An 18167-nucleotide genomic window follows, 5' to 3' on the forward strand; every position below is an offset into this window, starting at 1 on the left:
GTGCTTCGTGCAATGATGATGATCCTGGTGTCCCAAAAGTGCTTTTCCAGGAAGCAACTGGACTTCCTTGTTTTTCTTGGAAGACCTTCCACTTCTCATTCAAGGAGCTTCTTCAGCTCTGACTGGACGGTGGGAAATGGAAGGGTTCATACTCCTTGCAGCCCTCTCTCAACAGACAGCATCTGTCTCCTGTCTACAACACAGTCCTGTCAGCAGTCCCAAGAAGGCTCCACACCCGTTTGCACCACTCAGGTGGCCCTGAGACAAACCTCCAGGTAGCCTCAAGGACTCTCCAAAAGAATGCAGAGGACCAACTGCCTGCAAGGAGTATAAATCCTTCCTTTCTCCATTGTTCATTCAGAGCTGAAGAAGCTTCTTGGATGAGAAAGAAAAACAACATCTGAACAAAAGCTCCTTTGGGACAGCCCTGATCTGGAGGACGAAGAATCTCCATAGATGATGATGATGATGATGGTATCTGGTGCTTCCCACTTCATATCTAGAACTGGTTGCGCAGTCCTCACTACCTATTCAGCCACGACTGACTGGGGGATTCTGGGAGTTGAAGCCCTCCAGTCTTCAAGTGGCCAAGATTGGACTCCCCTGGTTGGTGTAAAACTATTGCAGTACAAAGCTCTCAGCAGGCTTGGAAGCAGGTTGAGGGTAACTCAGACAGCTGGAGGGCAAATTTGCTTGGATGTTGCCTGGATAACACTCACTGCCTGGCCGTAGTGAGATCTGGACCCAGGGCCATAGCAAGAGCACGTAGACTTCTATACCGCTCCACAATGTTTTCCAGCCCTCTCTGAGCAGTTTACAGAGTCAGCCTCTTGCCCCCCCCCCAACCATCTGGGTCCTCATTTTACCCACCTGGGAAGGCTGAGTCAACCATCAGCTGATCAAGTTCTTGGCAGAATTAGCCTGCGATACTGAATTCTAACTGCTGTGCCACCAGGGTTTTTCCTTCCTTCCTTCCTTCCTTCCTTCCTTCCTTCCTTCCTTCCTTCCTTCCTTCCTTCCTTCCTTCCTTCCTTCCTTCCTTCCTAGCTTTTCCCAGATGTGTGAATCCTCAGCCAGGGCCAGAGGATGGAGAAGGCCGGCCAAGACCTTTGGGAAGGGCGAGTTGGTCTTCTGAGTGGGGGAGAGGGCTACAGAGCCCAGCATCTCCTGGAGGGCTGCGTCCCACCAGCAGCCTTTTGCAAGGCAGCCCCCCTGGTGCTTGAAGGGTGGAGAGCCAGTGAGCCCATCATCCCCAGCAGATGTTGCGTTGGCCTAGGGTAGCTGAATTAAACCTCTTTCAGACCAGGCTTTTGGATAAAATGGCTTTTTCTTTTTTTTTTTCTTTTTCTTTTGGAAGCTGTTGCTGTTGCTGGATATATATATATTTTTTTCATTCCAATGCGCAAAACCAGTTATTTTTGCCACAGTGCCGAGGAGAAATGACACTCAGCGCATTAGCTAACCATGTCTATTTTGAACAAATGTTTCATTCCCTTGACTTAAGAAAAACTAAACGGAGGCATGTCATTAGGAGAAGCTGAGCCAAGGCAAGGGCCCCGGTTAGGAAAGGCTGCCCACCCCACCAGCCGGATTGAGGGGCAGGGGGGGCACCTTGTCATCAGCCCCCATTTGAAAGGAGCTGAAAGACTGCCAAGTGCTGCTGGGAAAAGGGGCACCCAGAGCTCAGTTCCGCGTGCCAAATAGTGCCCAGAAGCCTCATGGTGTTGAGACAAGCACCAAGATGGTTCCTTCATGACCTGGGGAACATCCACAGTGCGAGAAGGGAGGGGGGCTTGGGGAGAGGAGGAGGAGGAGAAAAAGGTCCTTGGTGCTCTCTGAGCTTGGTGGTTTTCTTGCAGACGTTTCTTGCTCGACACTGAGGATGTTCCCTAGTTGGGTCATGAAACGTCTGCAAGGAAACCACCCAGCCCAGAGAGCAACAGGGACCCCGCAGTTCAGCCCTGAGCTACAAGTATTCTCCTTTATGAGGTGCCAAAGTGCCAGAGCTGGACAGCAAATACATTTCATAAGAGATGCAAGCCTGCCTCCCTGCTGCCCGCTCCCTTCTTCGGCTGGGCCCCTTCCCAGCATCTCCCAAACTGGAGCCCCCGTCCCCTTCCTTCGGCCTTCCCTGCCCACTCCCAGGCTGAGCTGAAGGGCAAGAATGCCTGGCCTTGCCCCTCCGCCGAGATGGAGCCAGGACTCCCCCTTGCCTGCTACCTGCCCTCCCACCTCGCCCCTCCTTGCCCCTTTGCAGAGCTGGGCCAAGGAGAAGAGTGCAGAAGGCCAGGGGGCTGGAGTCTCCCAGCTCTGCTCTGAGCTCCGCTGAATTTTCACTTTCTGTTTTCCGTTCCCCAGGCTCTCTCCCCGCTTTCTCGTGGCCCAGGGACTGGCCAAAGAGGGAAGGCGGCTTGGCCTCCAGACGCCTTGGCTCACTTCCGTGAGGCATCTCCCTCTCTCAGCTCTTGGTTTTAGCTTCCGTTTGGGGCCACCACCTTAATCTGGAGGAGTGGAGAGGGTGGGCTGCCCTCTTCCTCCAAAGGGACAGTTCTTCATGCCAGGAGAGGATCTGGGTCCAAAACGGCGTTTTGGGTCGCGGGGCCCGGCTGATCCAGGTCCTCTTTCGCATGCATCTCGTCTGTTCAATAAATCATTGATTACTTCCTCCTCCTCCTCCCCCCCCCCAATTTCCCCTCTGCCTCAAATCATTGACTAATGTTCTTTGAAAGCAGAGTTCCTCCTGTGAATGAGGAGCCTGTGAGTTAGAACACTCACCTCCCACCTGGAGCCCTTTGCCCACCGGGCACTTGAAGTTCCTGCTCTGACGCCCTTCCTCCCACCACGGGCACCAATTCAGAGGAAGCTTTCAAAGGGGGTCCCGTGAATGACACGCCGGAAGGCCCCCTTCCCACCAGGGAACACCGGGGAGGGCCACATTTGTTCTGTCTTCAGGTTCCATGGATCGACCGCTCTGGGCTCCCCGAGGTCCATGCAGGAGAGCTGAGGGAAATGTATGCCTGTACCCAGGTCCCTGTGGCGGGGACTGAGGGGATGAGCTGGCAGGAAGAGTCGGAGGGTCGATACAGGAGAATATTTGTAGCTCAGGGCTGAACCCCCTCAGGGCTGAACCCCCTGACCTGGGGTCCCTGGTGCTCTCTGAGCTGGGTGCTTTCCTTGCAGACGTTTCATGACCCAACTAGGGAACATCATCAGTGCTGGAAGGGAGGGGGGATTGCGGAGTGGAGAAGGGAAAAGGGAGAAAGAGGAGAAGAAAGAAAGAGGAAGAGAACTGTCCTTGATGCTCTCCGAGCTGGGTGCTTTCCTTGCAGACGTTTCATGACCCAACTAGGGAACATCATCAGTGTTGGAAGGGAGGGGGGATTGCTCTCTTTTTACCAATCAATCAGCATAGAGCTGGAAGGCACCTTGAAGGTCTTCTAGTCCAACCCTCTGCTCAAGCAGGAGACCCTACACCGCTTCAGACAAGTGGCTGTCCAGTCTCTCCTTAAAAACCTCCAGGGATGGAGCGCCCACAACCCCAGTCAAGGAGCTGCACCTGGGACAAGCAGTAACCAACAGCCTATCGAGGCACCACAAAGAAGACTCTCCCCAACACGGACAGGGCTATGAAATGTAAATGGAGCCAAGCCCACTCCCTTGTCGCCCTGATGGTATTGCATAGTTGGGCCATGAAACGTCTCTAAAGTTTCTCCCGGAAATACCCATTTACGAGACGTATTGTGATTTTGGAGTGTGCACTGTGGTTTCCGTGGCTCTCTCGGTGGCAGAAAGTGGTTGGCAGCAGCTGGGGGGGGCGTCTCGCCCCCTGGGGGTGGTGCTGGCAGCAGGTGGTGCCACCCAAAGAGGCTGGAAGCTCTTCCCATCCCAACCAAGCCACCCACCCACCGGGTCGCTCGGAGTAAGCCACGAGAGTGGGTTGACAGCATCTCTTTATTCTTTTTCTTCCCTGTTGGGGCTTTTTTCCTCTTTTTGCACACCAGAAAAACTTAAGGAACTGAATACAAATACGTCATTATTTCAGCTCGGAGGAAACATAAATTGTTACCCCGTTGCTTGAATGGATAGAACGGTGATAGATAGATAGATAGATCCTGCCATTTCTTGGAATGTCGGTTTGAAGGTTATTTGGGTGATAGATAGATAGATAGATCCTGCCATTTCTTGGAATGTCGGTTTGAAGGTTATTTGGGCTATTTCAGTATTAAATATTCTCTGCTAAAATGGATCTTTATTGTTTCGATGGCTGGAAACAAAAACAGAGCAGACTGTATCTGTCTGAGCCGATTCCTAGCTGTAAGCCCAGTGGCGTTTGGTTGGCTCTCTCCCTGACAAGGCAGAGCCAAAGGGGGGGTCCTTGCCGGCTTGGGGGGATCCTGGAATACTCCGGGGCTCAGCATCTGCTGCCTGGAGACCCCTGAGCAGCCCCTCGTGGGTCCTGGGGGCAGCAGTGAGGAACTGAGACCCGGCGTTCCATGCTTAGGGACATGCGTGGCCAGGTGTTACCTACAAGGCATGGGAAGGATCGTGGGATCCCAGGAGACGGAGCCTGCCCCTCCTCTGCTCATCCTTCCTTCCTCTCCTTGCTGCACAGGTGAACGGCGTGAACGTGGTGAAGGTGGGGCACAAGCAGGTGGTCTCGCTCATCCGCCAGGGGGGGAACCACCTGCTGATGAAAGTGGTCTCGGTCAGCCGCAAGCCAGAGTCTGAAGACGTGGTTCGGAAGAAAGGTGAGTGCAGGGCAGACCCCACCCACTTCGGGTCGAGTCTCCCTCCAGGGTCTCGGCTGCCCTTGTGGGCTTGGAAGGGGGGGCTCCATTTCCTCCAGCTGTGGCTGCCTCCTTGGGGCCCGCCCTCTCCGGGACAGGCACCTTTTGCCCTGCCTGTCGTTTGCCCTCCGCCCTCCCCAGCGTCCCTTCTCTTGTCTTCTCCAGCCTGGTGCTCAGTTCTCCAGGCCTCCATGCGTGAAGCAGAACCCTGGAGAAATGCCACCCACTAAGAGCTGACCCTGGCCCCGTGGCCTAGCCCAAAGGTAGACTCGGAGGGCACGTTTGCTCTGGGGAGACGCTGGTGGGGTAGGAGCCGCGGCAACAGCACTTAGACTTACATACTGCCCCGTAGTGCTTTACAATATGCATTGTTTGCATATTGCCCCCAACAATCAGGGTCCTTCTTGGAAGGATGAGTTGACCTCGGGCCCCGTCAGAATCGCACTCCAGGCTGTGGGCAGAGTCTGCTTGCAATTCTGCATTTTAGCCACTGCGCCACCAGGTCAAGAGCGCGGGAACTTGCCACCCTGGCTGAGAGGTGCCCAATGCTCCCTTGGCCCACCTCCTCATGTTGTAATCTCAGGCAGAAGAGAGACAGCAAAGCCCCTCTGGCACTGATGATGTTCCCTAGTTGGGTCATGAAACATCTGCAGGGAAACTACCAAGCTCAGAGACCATCAAGGACCCCACAGATGTTTCTCCAGAGGCATCTAGTGACCAAGCCTGCTGTCCAATTTATGTCCTTTGGCCTTTTTCCTTATGAAGAAGATGCTTTCTGGAGCCCAGGAACTAAAAAGCGCCCTCACACCCCACGGCCTTCAGATTGGCAGCCCCAGAGACTGTGGGTCAATGAGATGCCAGGATCTAAAGAGTCTCTGGGAATCTGCATGAAGGGGGCCGGGGTGTCTTTCTGTGCTGAGCGGGAAGTGAAGTGAAGGAGCCCAAAGGAGAAGGAGGTGGTCCCTCAAATCCTGTGCCCTCTAACAAAGAGTAGGAGCCACTCCTTCCAATTCTCAGGTGCCTTTCAATTCTCAGGTGCCGCCAGCTTGGGGTGTCGTTCTGGGGCTTCCTCCATCTTCTCGATCATCCCTTGTTGTCCTAAGACAGTGTTTCCCAAACTTGACAATTTTAAGGCATGTGGACTTCAACTCCCAGAATTCCACAGCCACACTGCTCTAAGGCAGTGGTTCTCAACCTTTCTAATGCCGCGACCCCATAATACAGTTCCCCATGTTGTGGTGACCCCCAACCACTTATACATCACCGGGTGCCAGGGGCGTGGCCAAAGAAAAGGGGGAAATAATGGCGGACAGCCTTGTTTGGCGACCCCTGTGAAATGGTCGTTTGACCCCAAATGGGGTCCCGACTCACAGGTTGAGAACCACAAACCACCCAAGTTTTAACCAACCAGCCAGGATCAAACCCACACACCAGTGCACCAAGAAAGGGACTATTGTGCTCAAGTCCAAGCGTCCCCAGGATGTGGCACCCCTCGGGTAGATGGCAGGGTCCCTGCTTCTGGCTGCACAGTTCAGAAGTTATGGCAGTGTTTCCCAAACTTGACAATTTTAAGGCATGAGGACTTCAACTCCCAGAATTCCACAGCCAGCAACGCTGGCTATGGAATTCTGGGAGTTGAAGTCCACATGCCTTAAAATTGTCAAGTTTGGGAAACACTGTCCTAAGAAATAAGGCAAAGTGCAAGAGGGGGCCACTCTGGGCCTCGGCCTCATCAGGGAGACTTCTTTTCTCCACCTCAAACGGGGGGGGACCAGGGTGGCTGCAAGGGGACCCCGCCTGGAGCGGGTGCTAGGTACCAGGAGGGCAAAGCAGCCACATAGAATAGGGTCTCCTCCCCATCTCGCCCCACCTGGCTTAACCTCTCCTTCCTGAACTGGGAAATGCACTGGTCAGTAGGTTGTCCAGCTTCTGAGACTGGTCAGCCAGGTGGGGAAGGCCAAGCGAGGCGTCCTTGTGCCTTTTTTTCTCTCTCTCTCTTCTGGAAAAGGTCCCGTTGTTAATTCTGCAAACCCTTCAACACGCACATCATTCCTGCTGCAAGTCTGGACTCTTTTTGGGGGGGCCACATTCCACCCCATAGCTGGTCACCCCTGGCCCAGCCCGCCCAGGGCCTACGCTGAGCAGGGAGGCGTAGATGCTGAGGAGGGGGCTCATGCTTCAGTCCCAGCTAGTGTCATCAGTGGGTGGCTGGTAGGCGGTCTCACCCACAACCAGAAGCCCTCCCTGCCCCCCCTCCCAGAGGGCCCAAGGCACCTCTGCCCCACAACCAGGCATCAGCTCAGTCCACATTTCTGCTCTTGAATGGCTTTTGGATCCTTTCACTGGGGGAGGGGGGGGCTGAAATTGCCTGGACTGCTGTAGAGAGCCAGAGAGGGAAGGAGAGTGACAAGGTCCAAGGGGGGGGGGGCGTTAACTCTTCTGATAGCCACGTTTTAGCCCAGCTCCCCCCTCCCCGATTGCCAGAGAGTCAAAGAGGCAGAATCAAAGCAGGGAAAGGCGCAGGCTGACTCTTCAGCTGGCCCCTTCCTCACTTTCTTCGGAGGGCAGAACAGAAGCTGCAAGACAGAGAGCCGAGAACAGTGAAAGAAGCAGCAGCTCAGAAATAGCCTTTATTCAACGTTAAACAAAAGAAGAAAGTCACGAACAACTTTGCAGCTTGCATTACATACAAAAGCAAAGTGGACAGTTGTTCTTCCCGAACATCCGCATGAGCTTCAAAAGCCTCGCAAAGGACGCCCACTTTGTGTTATTTCCGTGCTGGTGCCAGGCGGTCAGACTGGCATACTCAGCCCGCAGCCTCCCTTAAGGTGGACTCGAGGCGGGGGGGGGGAGGGTGGAGCAGGAGCCCGGAGTCTTGGGGCCGGATGGCAGGCGTTGGCCATGACGTGTCCGGGCCAAGCAGGCACTCAGAGGGCACAGATGCCCCCCTCACCAGGAGTCTGAGATGACCCAAAGGGATGATTTGGGGAGGGGGCTCAGAAGGAGGGGCACCAAATGGGCCAAGAAGCTGTTTGGATGCAGAGGGTACCCTAAGCTCTCTCCAGCATCCTTCCTAGGGGGAAGGTTGGGGCCTGACCCACTCCTGCTCTGGAGCCCTGCGGGGGGGGGGTGTCAGAAAGGGGCTCCCTCCCTTGCAACAGAGGAGGGAGGGTCTCATGCCTGATTTATCTGGGCGGGTCTGGGTTGGGGGAAAGCCATAGAGCGCCCCAAGGTGGCTGGCCTAGGGCGGGAGCAGGGGGCGGGCGGGCGCGCCCCCAGGGGAGGGGAGGGGGAGAAGCAGCAGCCCGGCCGGAGACGGGCGAGCCCCCTCGGGGCCGACGGGCAGAGAGCTCCCTGCTCGGCCTGGGAGCTCCCGGCGCCGCCCTCTGGCCGCCCCGGCCTCGCCCGCCCCCCGCCCCCCGCCCGGGGTCTCGGCTGCAGGCGGCGCCGGCAGAAGCGGCCGGGCTGGTTCCCATGGCAACGGGGAGCGTGCAGCCTGCCTGGCTACGGCGCGAGCGGGCGAAGTGACGGGCCGCCTCCCGGCAGATGGAGGAGGAGGGGGAGGGGAGGCGGCGGCGGCGCGCTCCGGCCCCCGCCCCAGCCGAGCCCCCCGGGCAGCCGCCTCGGCCAGCGGAGGAACGCCGGGCCCGGCATGGGCAGCCGGGCCGGCCGTCGGGGCGCCCCGCTCGCTGAGCCGCGGCCCGCCCGGGGGCGAAGGGTGGAACGCGGCAGCCCCGCGCCCGATCCAGCCCGGGCGGGCGGCTCCTGAGCTGAGCCCCTGAGCGGCGCCCTGCCGGCCGCGGGACGATGAAGAAGTTCGCCTCCCCGCGCAGCCTGAACAAGATCCTGCAGCAGTGCGACGCCGCCTCGTCCCGCGAGTACGAGGAGATCCAGGCGGCGGAGAAGAAGCGGCCCCGGGCCCTGGCCGCGCCCCGCCGGCTGCTGGTCAGGCGCTGCAAGACGCCCTCTCTCTTCCTTGCAGCCCCGGCGCCGCCCAAGCGCGCCCCCAGCACCACCCTCACCCTGCGCTCCAAGTCCATGACCGCCGAGCTGGAAGAGCTGGGTAAGTCGCCCCCCCGCGCGGCCCGGGAAGGGGCAGCGCCCGGCCCGACTCCGGGGGGGGCTCCTCCCTAGCCACGCCCTCTCGGGGCCCCAGCACCCCCCCCCCCGATGCTTGCCCCCGCCGCGCCCTTTCCTGCTTTTGCAAGGAGCCCCCGCCTTCCTTCCCCGCCTGTGCTGCGCCCGGGTCCTCCCCGAACGTCTGTATCTCTGCACAGCTGCCGCTCCCGCCTTTGCCCCCCCCCCCGCCCGACACGCTTGCATGCAACCTGCCTTTCTTTCACCTCGAGGCAACGCCTCTGGCGATTTCCGCACCTTGGGAGCGTGATGATGCGTGGCCTTCAGCTCCCAGAATTCCTCAGACTTCTGGGCCTGGCTGGGGGATTCTGGGAGTTGAAGTCCGCTTATCTTCAAGTTGCCAAGCTTGAATAACCTTGGCCTTTCATGACTGTGTACTCCCAGAATTCCTCAGCCAGGACATCAGGCGAGGGAAAGCTCCTCAGAAAGTTGACAGGTTAGGAAGTTTTCCTTATGGCTGCTTGGGCATCAAGGGAGGGTTTACAGAGCACCGATTAGTTGCTTTGACTTCCTGACCCCCCCCCTCCCCATGGAGGTCTTCTCCTGAAGAACCAGATTGGGGAATCCTCGCTCCCCTTCAACTCTGCGCAGCCACCCAGGTGGGCCTTGTGGTCATGGTCACCGTCCCTATCTGGGAGAACCCCAGATTGCTCCAGACCCCACGGTCCTTTCAGCCACACACCTTTCGCTGACCAGTCCAGTGGCTAGAATAACGACTTGGGCCTTCGGAGTCCTCTTCTGCCTAAAAATCATCCAGACTGGCCTGAGGGATGAGAGCCGCTGGCCTCCTTCCTTCCTTCCCAGAATTTTAGCCTGGCCGGGGACGTAGGGTGGGTTGCAGGATCACTAGCCACTCAGAGGCCTGGATTAGCCCCCCACGGCTCAGCAGCAGCCCTCTTGGGCCAAGGTGGCTCCGATGGCCATCACCTCCTTGGCCAGCTGGCATCTTCTTTGGTTTCTGCCACTTCCACTCTGCACTGTGCAAGGGAAGGGGGGGCTGGGGGCTGGGCCCCCGAGAGGAGGTGGGGAGCTGGAAAGAGGAACACCTCTAAACAGTTTCCAGGGAGGCGTTTTGATGCGCCATTCCCCAACATATCTATTGTGTCTACCTGAGGTTGTTAGGTGGTCCCCAGTGCCCGAACTGGCCAATGGGCTTGACTGCCCCCTCCCCAGAGTTGTGCGGTGGAGGAAGCAGAGCTGAACTGGGGAGTCCTGGGGGGCGCCGCAGAGGGGAGAGAAGCAGCGGCAGGGTGTGGCAGTTGGAGAAAGGGAAGACTAGACCCCCGGCAATAACCCACATTTACATCTTCAGTTCACCAGGCTGAAAGGCTCCTGATGTGCTTTGTGGTTCCGTTGGAGAGGGAGCCCCTGATCCCTTCCAGCGTGTCACATTCGGAGGAAACGGACAGGGGGGGCAAAGGAACGCTTGATCGGTGCCAAGCCAGCCTTGCTGCTATGGGGGAGCATGCATGCCGGGCCAGGGGCTGGGGTGGCACGACGGCTGCCTGGCGGGAAGCGTGTCCAGGGCTGCGTCCCAGAATGCTGCTCCCCCACCCACCCTCCTGGGGGGCCCAGTGAGGAGACCCTCACCCCGGGCCCTGTCTGTCTCCCCTTGGCAAAGGCAGGGGGTGCAGCCCAGGGGAGGAAAACCACCAATCTGCCTCTGACCTCTTGTACTTTGTTTCTTGATTCCAAGCCTCGATGCGGAGGAGGAAAGGGGGTGAGTGCAACTCCCCATACTGGGGGTCCCCTGGGTTCAGGCAGCCCCTCCCACCCCCCTCTTCCCTCCCTCCCTCCCTCCCTCTCCAATGGGGGAGAAGGTGCTTCTGCAACCTGTGCAGGGCCAGCAGCAGGAGGGGCCCCTCCTGGAACCAGGACTTTGGCACCCCTTCCAGCTGTTCACCAGCGGTTCCCAGCCCTGGGATGCCAGCCAGGCTGGTGGGGGGCTATGCAGGAGAGGCTAGAAGGGCTTTCCCTTCTCTTCTCTCTTCTCTCTCTCTCTCTCTCTCCTCCCTCCCCTCCTCCTCTTCTTCTTCTTTTTCTTCTTCTCTCTCTCTCTTTCTCTCTCTCTCTCTCTTCTTTATATATATAAGCATTGGAAAGTCATAGATACAGGGTCTCCATCCATGGGGTGAATGCTGCATGCTGTAAAACAGCCTTTCTCAAACTTCGTGACTTTAAGCCTGGCTGGGGAATTCTGGGAGTTGAAGTCCACCCAGGTTTAAAGTTGCTACAGTTGAGAAAAACACCTGCTATAAAGTATGTTTTGGTTGAGCGTTTAGTTTTTCAGTCTGTCTGTAAAAGAGAAATTTCCCAATTGCCATTCATGTGTGTCACAAATGGAGATAAAATGACTCTTAGGAAGCACTTGAAAGCAGAGGGCCAGCTCGATTGACGAATAAAAACCCCCGTGACTTTCTCATAGCTGAATTTGGTTTTTCGAGGTGGGAATCGAATGTCTCCCACCCTCCTCCAGCCTTTTACCTCCTTCTAACAAAGAGGGACAACGTGGTTATGTCCTACTACTTCGTGGGGAAATTTCTTCCGATCCTGGAGACTAAATTATACAACGGATGGTTGAAGGGAACCATTAATCCATATATCATCCTGGAGAAATGTCTGTCCGAAACATACCAAGAACCACTGCAGGAACTGGATATGTTTAATTTAATGAAAAGAGGGGCCTAACGTGAGCGCAAGTCTTCCAGTATCTGAGGGGCTGCCACAAAGAAGGGGGGGTCCAGCTATTCTCCAAAGCACCCGAGCAGCACAAGAAGTGATGGGTGGAAACTAATCAAGGAGAGAAGCAACCTAGAATGAAGGAGACATTCCCTGACAGTTAGAATAATTAATCAGTGAGACGGCTTCCCGCCAGAAGTTGTGGGTGCTCCACACTGGACGTTTTCAGAAAAAAAGATTGGACAGCCATATGTCTGGGATGGAATAAGGACTCCTGCCTTGCACAAGGGGTTGGGCTAGAGCAGTGGTTCTCAACCTGTGGGTCGGGACCCCATTTGGGGTCAAACGACCATTTCACGGGGGTCGCCAAACAAGGCTGTCTGCCATTTTTTTCCCCTTTTCTTTGGCCACGCCCCTGGCACCCGGTGATGTCTAAGTGGTTGGGGGTCACCACAACATGGGGAACTGTATTATGGGGTCGCGGCATTAGAAAGGTTGAGAACCACTGGGCTAGAAGATCTCCAAGGTCCCTTCCGGCTGCTTGATTCTAGGGTTCCCCTCTGCCCACTAAAAGCAGATTCCCACCAGGTGGTATTTGCTAATAAGAGGGGCCAGTTCATGCCTCTTTGGACCCGTCTGGGGGTTCACTGAGCCCTCCTCCCCACTCTCGCTTCTACCTCCTCGTGGTGAAGAACCCGAGGTGACAAGGCAGCTGCTGCTATGGCCCAGAGACAAGGCCCCCAGCTGGCACCCCTGCAGACGGAAGGGCTGGACAAAATTCGGGGTGGCGGCTGTTGCTTCGGTCTGGAGTGGGGGTGAAGTTGGCGGAGAGTGGGGTGCCGAGGCCTGGCCGGCTCAATCGGGCAGCTGTATGCTGACACGACTGGAGGATGCCCAGTTCAAGCTGGCGTAGATGGGGAACGGTTTTTCATGGATGGCCCGTCCGGGTCCCTCCACAGGACAGGAAGGTTCCCGGTCACTGCAGCCTGCTGGGGCCGAGGCCGTCGTCACTTGTTCTTGCTCTGCTGACCTGAGCCCAGGAGCGGTCTTCTGGCTGCTTTCCGGTCAGGGACCCCGGGCCTGAACCAGGATCTGATTCTGCACGAGGCAGCCAAGGTTGACATGGATTTAGGTCGTGTTACAATTTAGAGACCTGCCACACAAAGCCAGCAGCTGCATTTTGTAAGCCCAGGGTGAGGAGTGAGTTAGCTGAGCCCAGCAGGCTTCATCAGATGAGAGAGATCTTGCAGCTGCGTTCCTACATTATATTAAGCCTGCATCTGAGAGCTGCAGGCCAGGCGATTCAGGGCTTGGGCTGCCAAAGCACGGTCGCAGAGAGAGGACAACCCCTGGCCTGGAAGAGCTGTTGAAGAGCACCCCGCCAGAGGGCTTGGAGGCCTCCCGGAGGCCCCTGGTGAGCAGGGAAGGGCCTGGAGAAAGGGGGAGGATGCCGGGATGGAGCCGGAGTCGGACAAATCCAAATCGGCAGGGACGCCTGTCCAGGCATTTCGAGCAGGAGGTGGGGGCGGGCAGGTGAGGGTGACAAGATGGACTCAGGAGCGGCCTGAGCTGGACCAGAAGGGAGAGGAGGAGGAGGCTGCAGAAAATCTTCATCCGGCAGAGTCTTGCCAAGAGGCTGTCCTGGCCCAGAGGTGGGAAAGGGTCTGGCGGGGGGGGGGGGGAGGCGGATGGATCCTGCAGGGCAGCCCGTTCTGCCAAGGCTCCCTCGTGCAGCAGAAGAAGAACCCTGGGGGGCCTGCAAAGACTGGCAGACACGCACCCCTCATTCACCCAATTGGTCCCACTCCACGCAGTGCCCCCTCCCCCAGCATTTCTCCTGGGGGGGGCAAGGGGCATCATGGATATCTGGAAAGGGGCCGCTAGGCAGGGCGAGGGTTAAATTCCATTTTACTCACATCCCGAAAAAATTCCCACCCCAAACGCAGGGCTGCCGTGTGGAAGCTGACCTCAGAAATATGTTTGCAGGGGGGGGCAAACTGGTAGACAATTCCCTCCCCCCCGCCGCCAGAGGAAGCCAGCCAATGCCCAGGGTGGGCAGGGGAGAAGAGAAGGGTCCAAAGGGGTCCAGAATTATCCCAGTCCTGTGGCTGGGGCCATTGGGGGAGGTTTAGGGTGGGAGATTATTTGGTTCTGGCAATAGAGGAGTCCTGGTCCCACCCCACCCCCACCCACTCAAAGAGGGCCACTGTTTTTTGGGGGTGCCATTCCAGGGGTTGCCCGTTCTTCAGACTCCCTTCTGCAAGGATTTAGGCCGGGAAGCGGCTCCTGATTGCACTAGCATCAGGCCAGTCATCCCCATTTTGTCCAGGCCAGTTTCCAGGGGGGCGAGGGGGGGTCAGCTTGCTGAGGGGTCTGCTCAGCTGAAGCCATCAGGTAGGAAGGAGGTGACGACCGCTTGACTTTGGGGAACCGCTTGACTTTGGGGAACCGCCTGGCTTGAGAAGCTCCGGTCAGATTTCAGGCTGTGTCTTAAAATCCCACCCGGGGGACCTTGCTAAACGCAAAACGTCCTCTCCGAAAATGAAGATGAACTCGTTTTTTGTAGCCAGAAAACACGTGATGTTCACGCTTGTCCCTGGAAGGCCCTGGCGGGAGATTCCTGCAGCTCTTTCACTCACCAGGAGTGAAAGAGCTGCAAACAGATTCTGTCCAACATGCAAACTCTTGCAAACAGACTCCGTCCAACGTGCAAGTGCCAAAGCTCCTTGGAACCGGCTTCTTCACAGCTTGTAGGCTGGATGCTTTTCACCGGGGCTTGTTTTAAACTCGGAGAGCCTGGCTCAAACACTGAGTTGACGCTTCAGTGTGTCTGAAAATCAGGCGCTGGCCAAGACTGTGGATCCAGGAGATTTAGTGGCGGTCACAGCTGGGCAGATGGTCTCCTGCCCAGCTGTGTCCAGAGATTGGCAGCCTTTCTTTGCCACTACAGCAAGGCAGATGACCAGAACCCAGAACTCTGGGCCCACTAAGGCCCATCTTGATCTCCAGTGTTGTTGGAGACTCTGGAAAGAGTGCAGAGAAGCGACAAAGATGATCAGGGGACTGGAGGCTGAAACATAGGAAGAAGAAGGGTGGCTGGAATTGGGGATGTCCAGTTTAATGAAGAGAAGGACTAGGACGTGACACGATAGCAGTATTCCAGTATTTGAGGGACTGCCACAAAGAAGAGGGGCCAATTTATGTTCTAAAGCACCAGAAGACAAGAAACAACAGATGGAAACTGATCAAGGAGAGAAGCAACCTGGAATTAAGGAGAAACTTCTTAACAGTGAGGATAATTCACCAGTGAAGTTGTGGGTGCTCCATCATTGGAGGTCTCCAAGAAGAGATTGGACAGCCATTTGACTGGGATGGTATAGGGTCTCCTGCCTGAGCAGGGGGTTAGACTAGAAGACCTCGAAGGCACCTTCCAACTCTGTTTTTCTGTTAACAATCTGAAGTCCCAAAATCCTGCATCTTCCTCTGAAGACCTTCCCTGTTTTCATTAGCCAAGTGAGACGATTCCAATATTCTGGCTGAACTTCATTTTATGAGGAGATAAAAACGTGGGAGATGGTAGTCCGGCATCCTCTGCCCCCAGATGGGGAGTGGGCTCGGGGTCCTGCAAATGGTGCTGGTGGAACGTCCAGCAGCCCAGCTCGTGTGGCCGTTGGCCAGCTTGTGTGGCCCCAGGGCCCCCATCTGGTTCTCGGGGCAGCTGAGTTGGGAGGCTCTTTGGCTCAGTGGTTCTCCACCTGTGGGTCGGGACCCCATTTGGGGTGGAACGACCATTTCACGGGGGTCGCCAAACAACGCAGTCCGCCATTTTTTCCCCTTTTCCTTAGCTGGGCTACTGCCTTTTATTCTATTGGCTTTTGAAAGCCAATAGAATAGATTCTCTTGAATAGAGTCCAATTCTATTGGCTTTCCAAAGCCAATAGGAATTGTCCAGGCTGTCTCTGCCCTGCTGAGCCTGCCAAAAGTCCCATTCTGCAAACGGTGCTGCACCAGTTAAGTAGTCCTCGACTTACGACCGGTTGAGTAGTCCTCGACTTACGACTGGTTGGGGGTCGCGGCATTAAAAAGGTTGAGAACCACTGCTTTGGCTGGACTCTTGTCAGGAACCCAAACGGCTGTGGTCAGGTCATGGGTTGAGTTTGTGCAACGTAAACCTGGCTACTGAATTAAGCCCATTTTCTGTGTACACCCAACGTAGTGAATCCTGAATTCCCTAACACTAGACGCCTCAGCTGTGGTTTTTCAGCTTCTAGAACTTCAACTCAGTTAGGTTACCTTCTATGAGCACAGCCAGTGGGAGGGCAGCCCTGGGCATCACTCCCTAAGGGGTTGGGGGGCTCATGCTGGATCCAGGTTGCATCGTAATCACTAGACACGACCTCTTGCTTTTGGGCAGAAATAGCGTGGAAAGGCCTGACTTGGCAGTGAGTTGTTGGTGAAGGTGGGGGGCAAGGAAGGATGGATCCTGCCCAGCAAAAGGCAAGGACAAGTAAGGAGAGCCGGTCCAAAGACTTGGAGGGGCCCAGAAGCCCTTGAAGCAGAGCGTACCAAAAGCATTTCACGAACAGGAAGTCAGGACCAGCTTCCCTCCTCTTAAAGCCAAACTGTTCTCTTAAAACAGTTGGGGAATGATGGCCCCTTTATGACTTGTGGACTTCAACTCCCAGAATTCCTGAGCCAGCCACCCGTGGCTGGCTCAGGAATTGTGGGAGTTGAAGTCCACAAGTCATAAAGGAGCCATCGTTCCCCACCTCTGTCTTAAAACAAAACCCGAGAAGCCGGAAGGGGGCAAAGTTCATCTTCTGAGGACTTGACTCAAGGAAGGTGGGGAAGCTCTCCTTTCCCAGCCGGCCGCAAGGACGCTTGGGGTCCTTCCGGTTTTGGGACCAGCTGAGGAAAGGGAAGGCCAGGCGTTGCTCGGCTCTGACTTAGGGAGGCCCCTCAGCAGTTGGGAAGACATGGCAACCTCCTGCTCTCCAGAACCGGTGTGCCTGGGGAGAGGAAGAGGGTGCTCCGCCCATCTCTGGGGAGCTCCGCACGGTGACGGGGGTACCAGATTCTCCTGCCAGGCTCCCTGGGCCTCCCTTCTGGGCACTCCCCACTCTGCAGGACAGCCTAGGCCCCGCGATAGGGCAGGGGGGTCGAGGGCCGGCCCAGCTCACTCGGCGTGTTGTGTCTGACTTTGCAGAGAAGCTGGACGAGATCCTGGCAGCGGCTGAGCCCTCGCTGAGACCAGACCTGGTGGAAGCAGACTCCAGGGCAGCCACCGTGAAGCAGAGACCGACCAGCCGGCGCATCACCCCTGCGGAGATCAGTGTGAGAGGGCTGGGCTGGGGGCTGCACCCTAAGAGCAGGTTGAGAAAGGGCCGGGACGTCTGCTGAGGCCAGCTGGGCCCGCACCGGTTTTCTCGGCAGCCACGTGGATGATGCAGGCCGAAGGGCCACCCGGCGGCTCCATTGAGCCGGCCCTTGGAGGACCAAAACCTTTGTCCGGGTCAGAAGGCCACTTAAGTTTCCAGAGTAGAGAATAATGATAATGATGTTGGAAGGGACCTTGGAGGTCATCTAGTCCAACCCCCTGCTCAGGGAGGAAGCCCTATACTATTTCAGACAAAGGCTAATTTCAGCTAGGCTAAAGCTGGCTGCCCTAGGCCAGGGGTAGGCAACCTTGGCTCTTTTCTGACTCATGGACTTCAACGCCCAGAATTCCTGGAGCCAACATGGCTCAGCTTGGAAACCTCTCCCTTTCCCCTCAGCATGGCTGGCTCAGGAATTCTGGGAGTTGAAGTCCACCAGTCAGAAAAGAGCCAAGGTTGCCTGCCCCTTACCTAGGCCAGTGATGGCGAACCTTTTAGAGACCGAGTGCCCAAACTGCAACCCAAAACCCAGTTACGTATCGTCGGGTGCTGGGTGGGCGTGGCCCATTGGGTGAGTGTGGCTGCAGTGGTCACAGCAGACTGGGTGGGACTAATCAATTCCAACTTTGCAAGATCTTTTTTTTTTCCTGCGAGAAGTTGAAATTGATTGATTGAACTTTTTTTTTTTTTTTTTGCACACGGCGGCGCAGGCCTAAAGCAAAAAGGTTTCATAAAACCCAGCTGAAGGCCTAGGACTGGGGCAATGGCATGCGTGCCCACAGAGAGGGCTCTGAGTGCCACCTCTGGCACCCGTGCCATAGGTTCACCACCACTGGCCTAGGCTGTCCCTTCAGCCTTTCCCAGTTTGGGGGGAGGGGATGACTCATAAAATTCCCAGCCATTATGGCATAATGCCAAGTACAGGTAGTCCTCAATTTACAGCAGTTCTTTTAGTGACCATTCCAGGTTACAATGGCACTGAAAAATGTTGAGTTATGACCATTTTTCACACTCGCGGCATCCCCCCATGATCACCTGATCAAAATTCAGGCGCTCTGCAACGGGTTTGTATTTCCGATGGTCGCTGTGTCCCCAGGGGTCACGTGACCCCCCCCCCCTTTTTGCCCCCTTCTGACCAGCCAGATGCATGGAGAAAGCCAGATTAATTTAGCGGCCGTGTTGTTAACTC

The 18167-nt window shown here is 56.4% G+C and overlaps 1 protein-coding gene across 1 annotated transcript in view; it reads left to right on the forward strand.

Moving 5' to 3' along the window:
- The window catches only part of SHANK3 (SH3 and multiple ankyrin repeat domains 3), a 178581-nt gene that overhangs the window by 138710 nt on the left and 21704 nt on the right, over positions 1-18167 (forward strand). The window contains exons 17-20 of the mRNA XM_039333377.1: positions 4613-4748; positions 8770-8850; positions 10621-10644; positions 16810-16937. Coding sequence (XP_039189311.1) covers positions 4613-4748; positions 8770-8850; positions 10621-10644; positions 16810-16937 — 369 coding nt within the window. The remainder of the gene's footprint in view (positions 1-4612; positions 4749-8769; positions 8851-10620; positions 10645-16809; positions 16938-18167) is intronic.

Source organism: Crotalus tigris, unplaced genomic scaffold, assembly GCF_016545835.1.
Source record: "Crotalus tigris isolate CLP2741 ecotype Arizona unplaced genomic scaffold, ASM1654583v1 scf7180000024475.591531, whole genome shotgun sequence".
In the NCBI taxonomy this organism is placed as follows: Eukaryota; Metazoa; Chordata; class Lepidosauria; order Squamata; family Viperidae; genus Crotalus; species Crotalus tigris.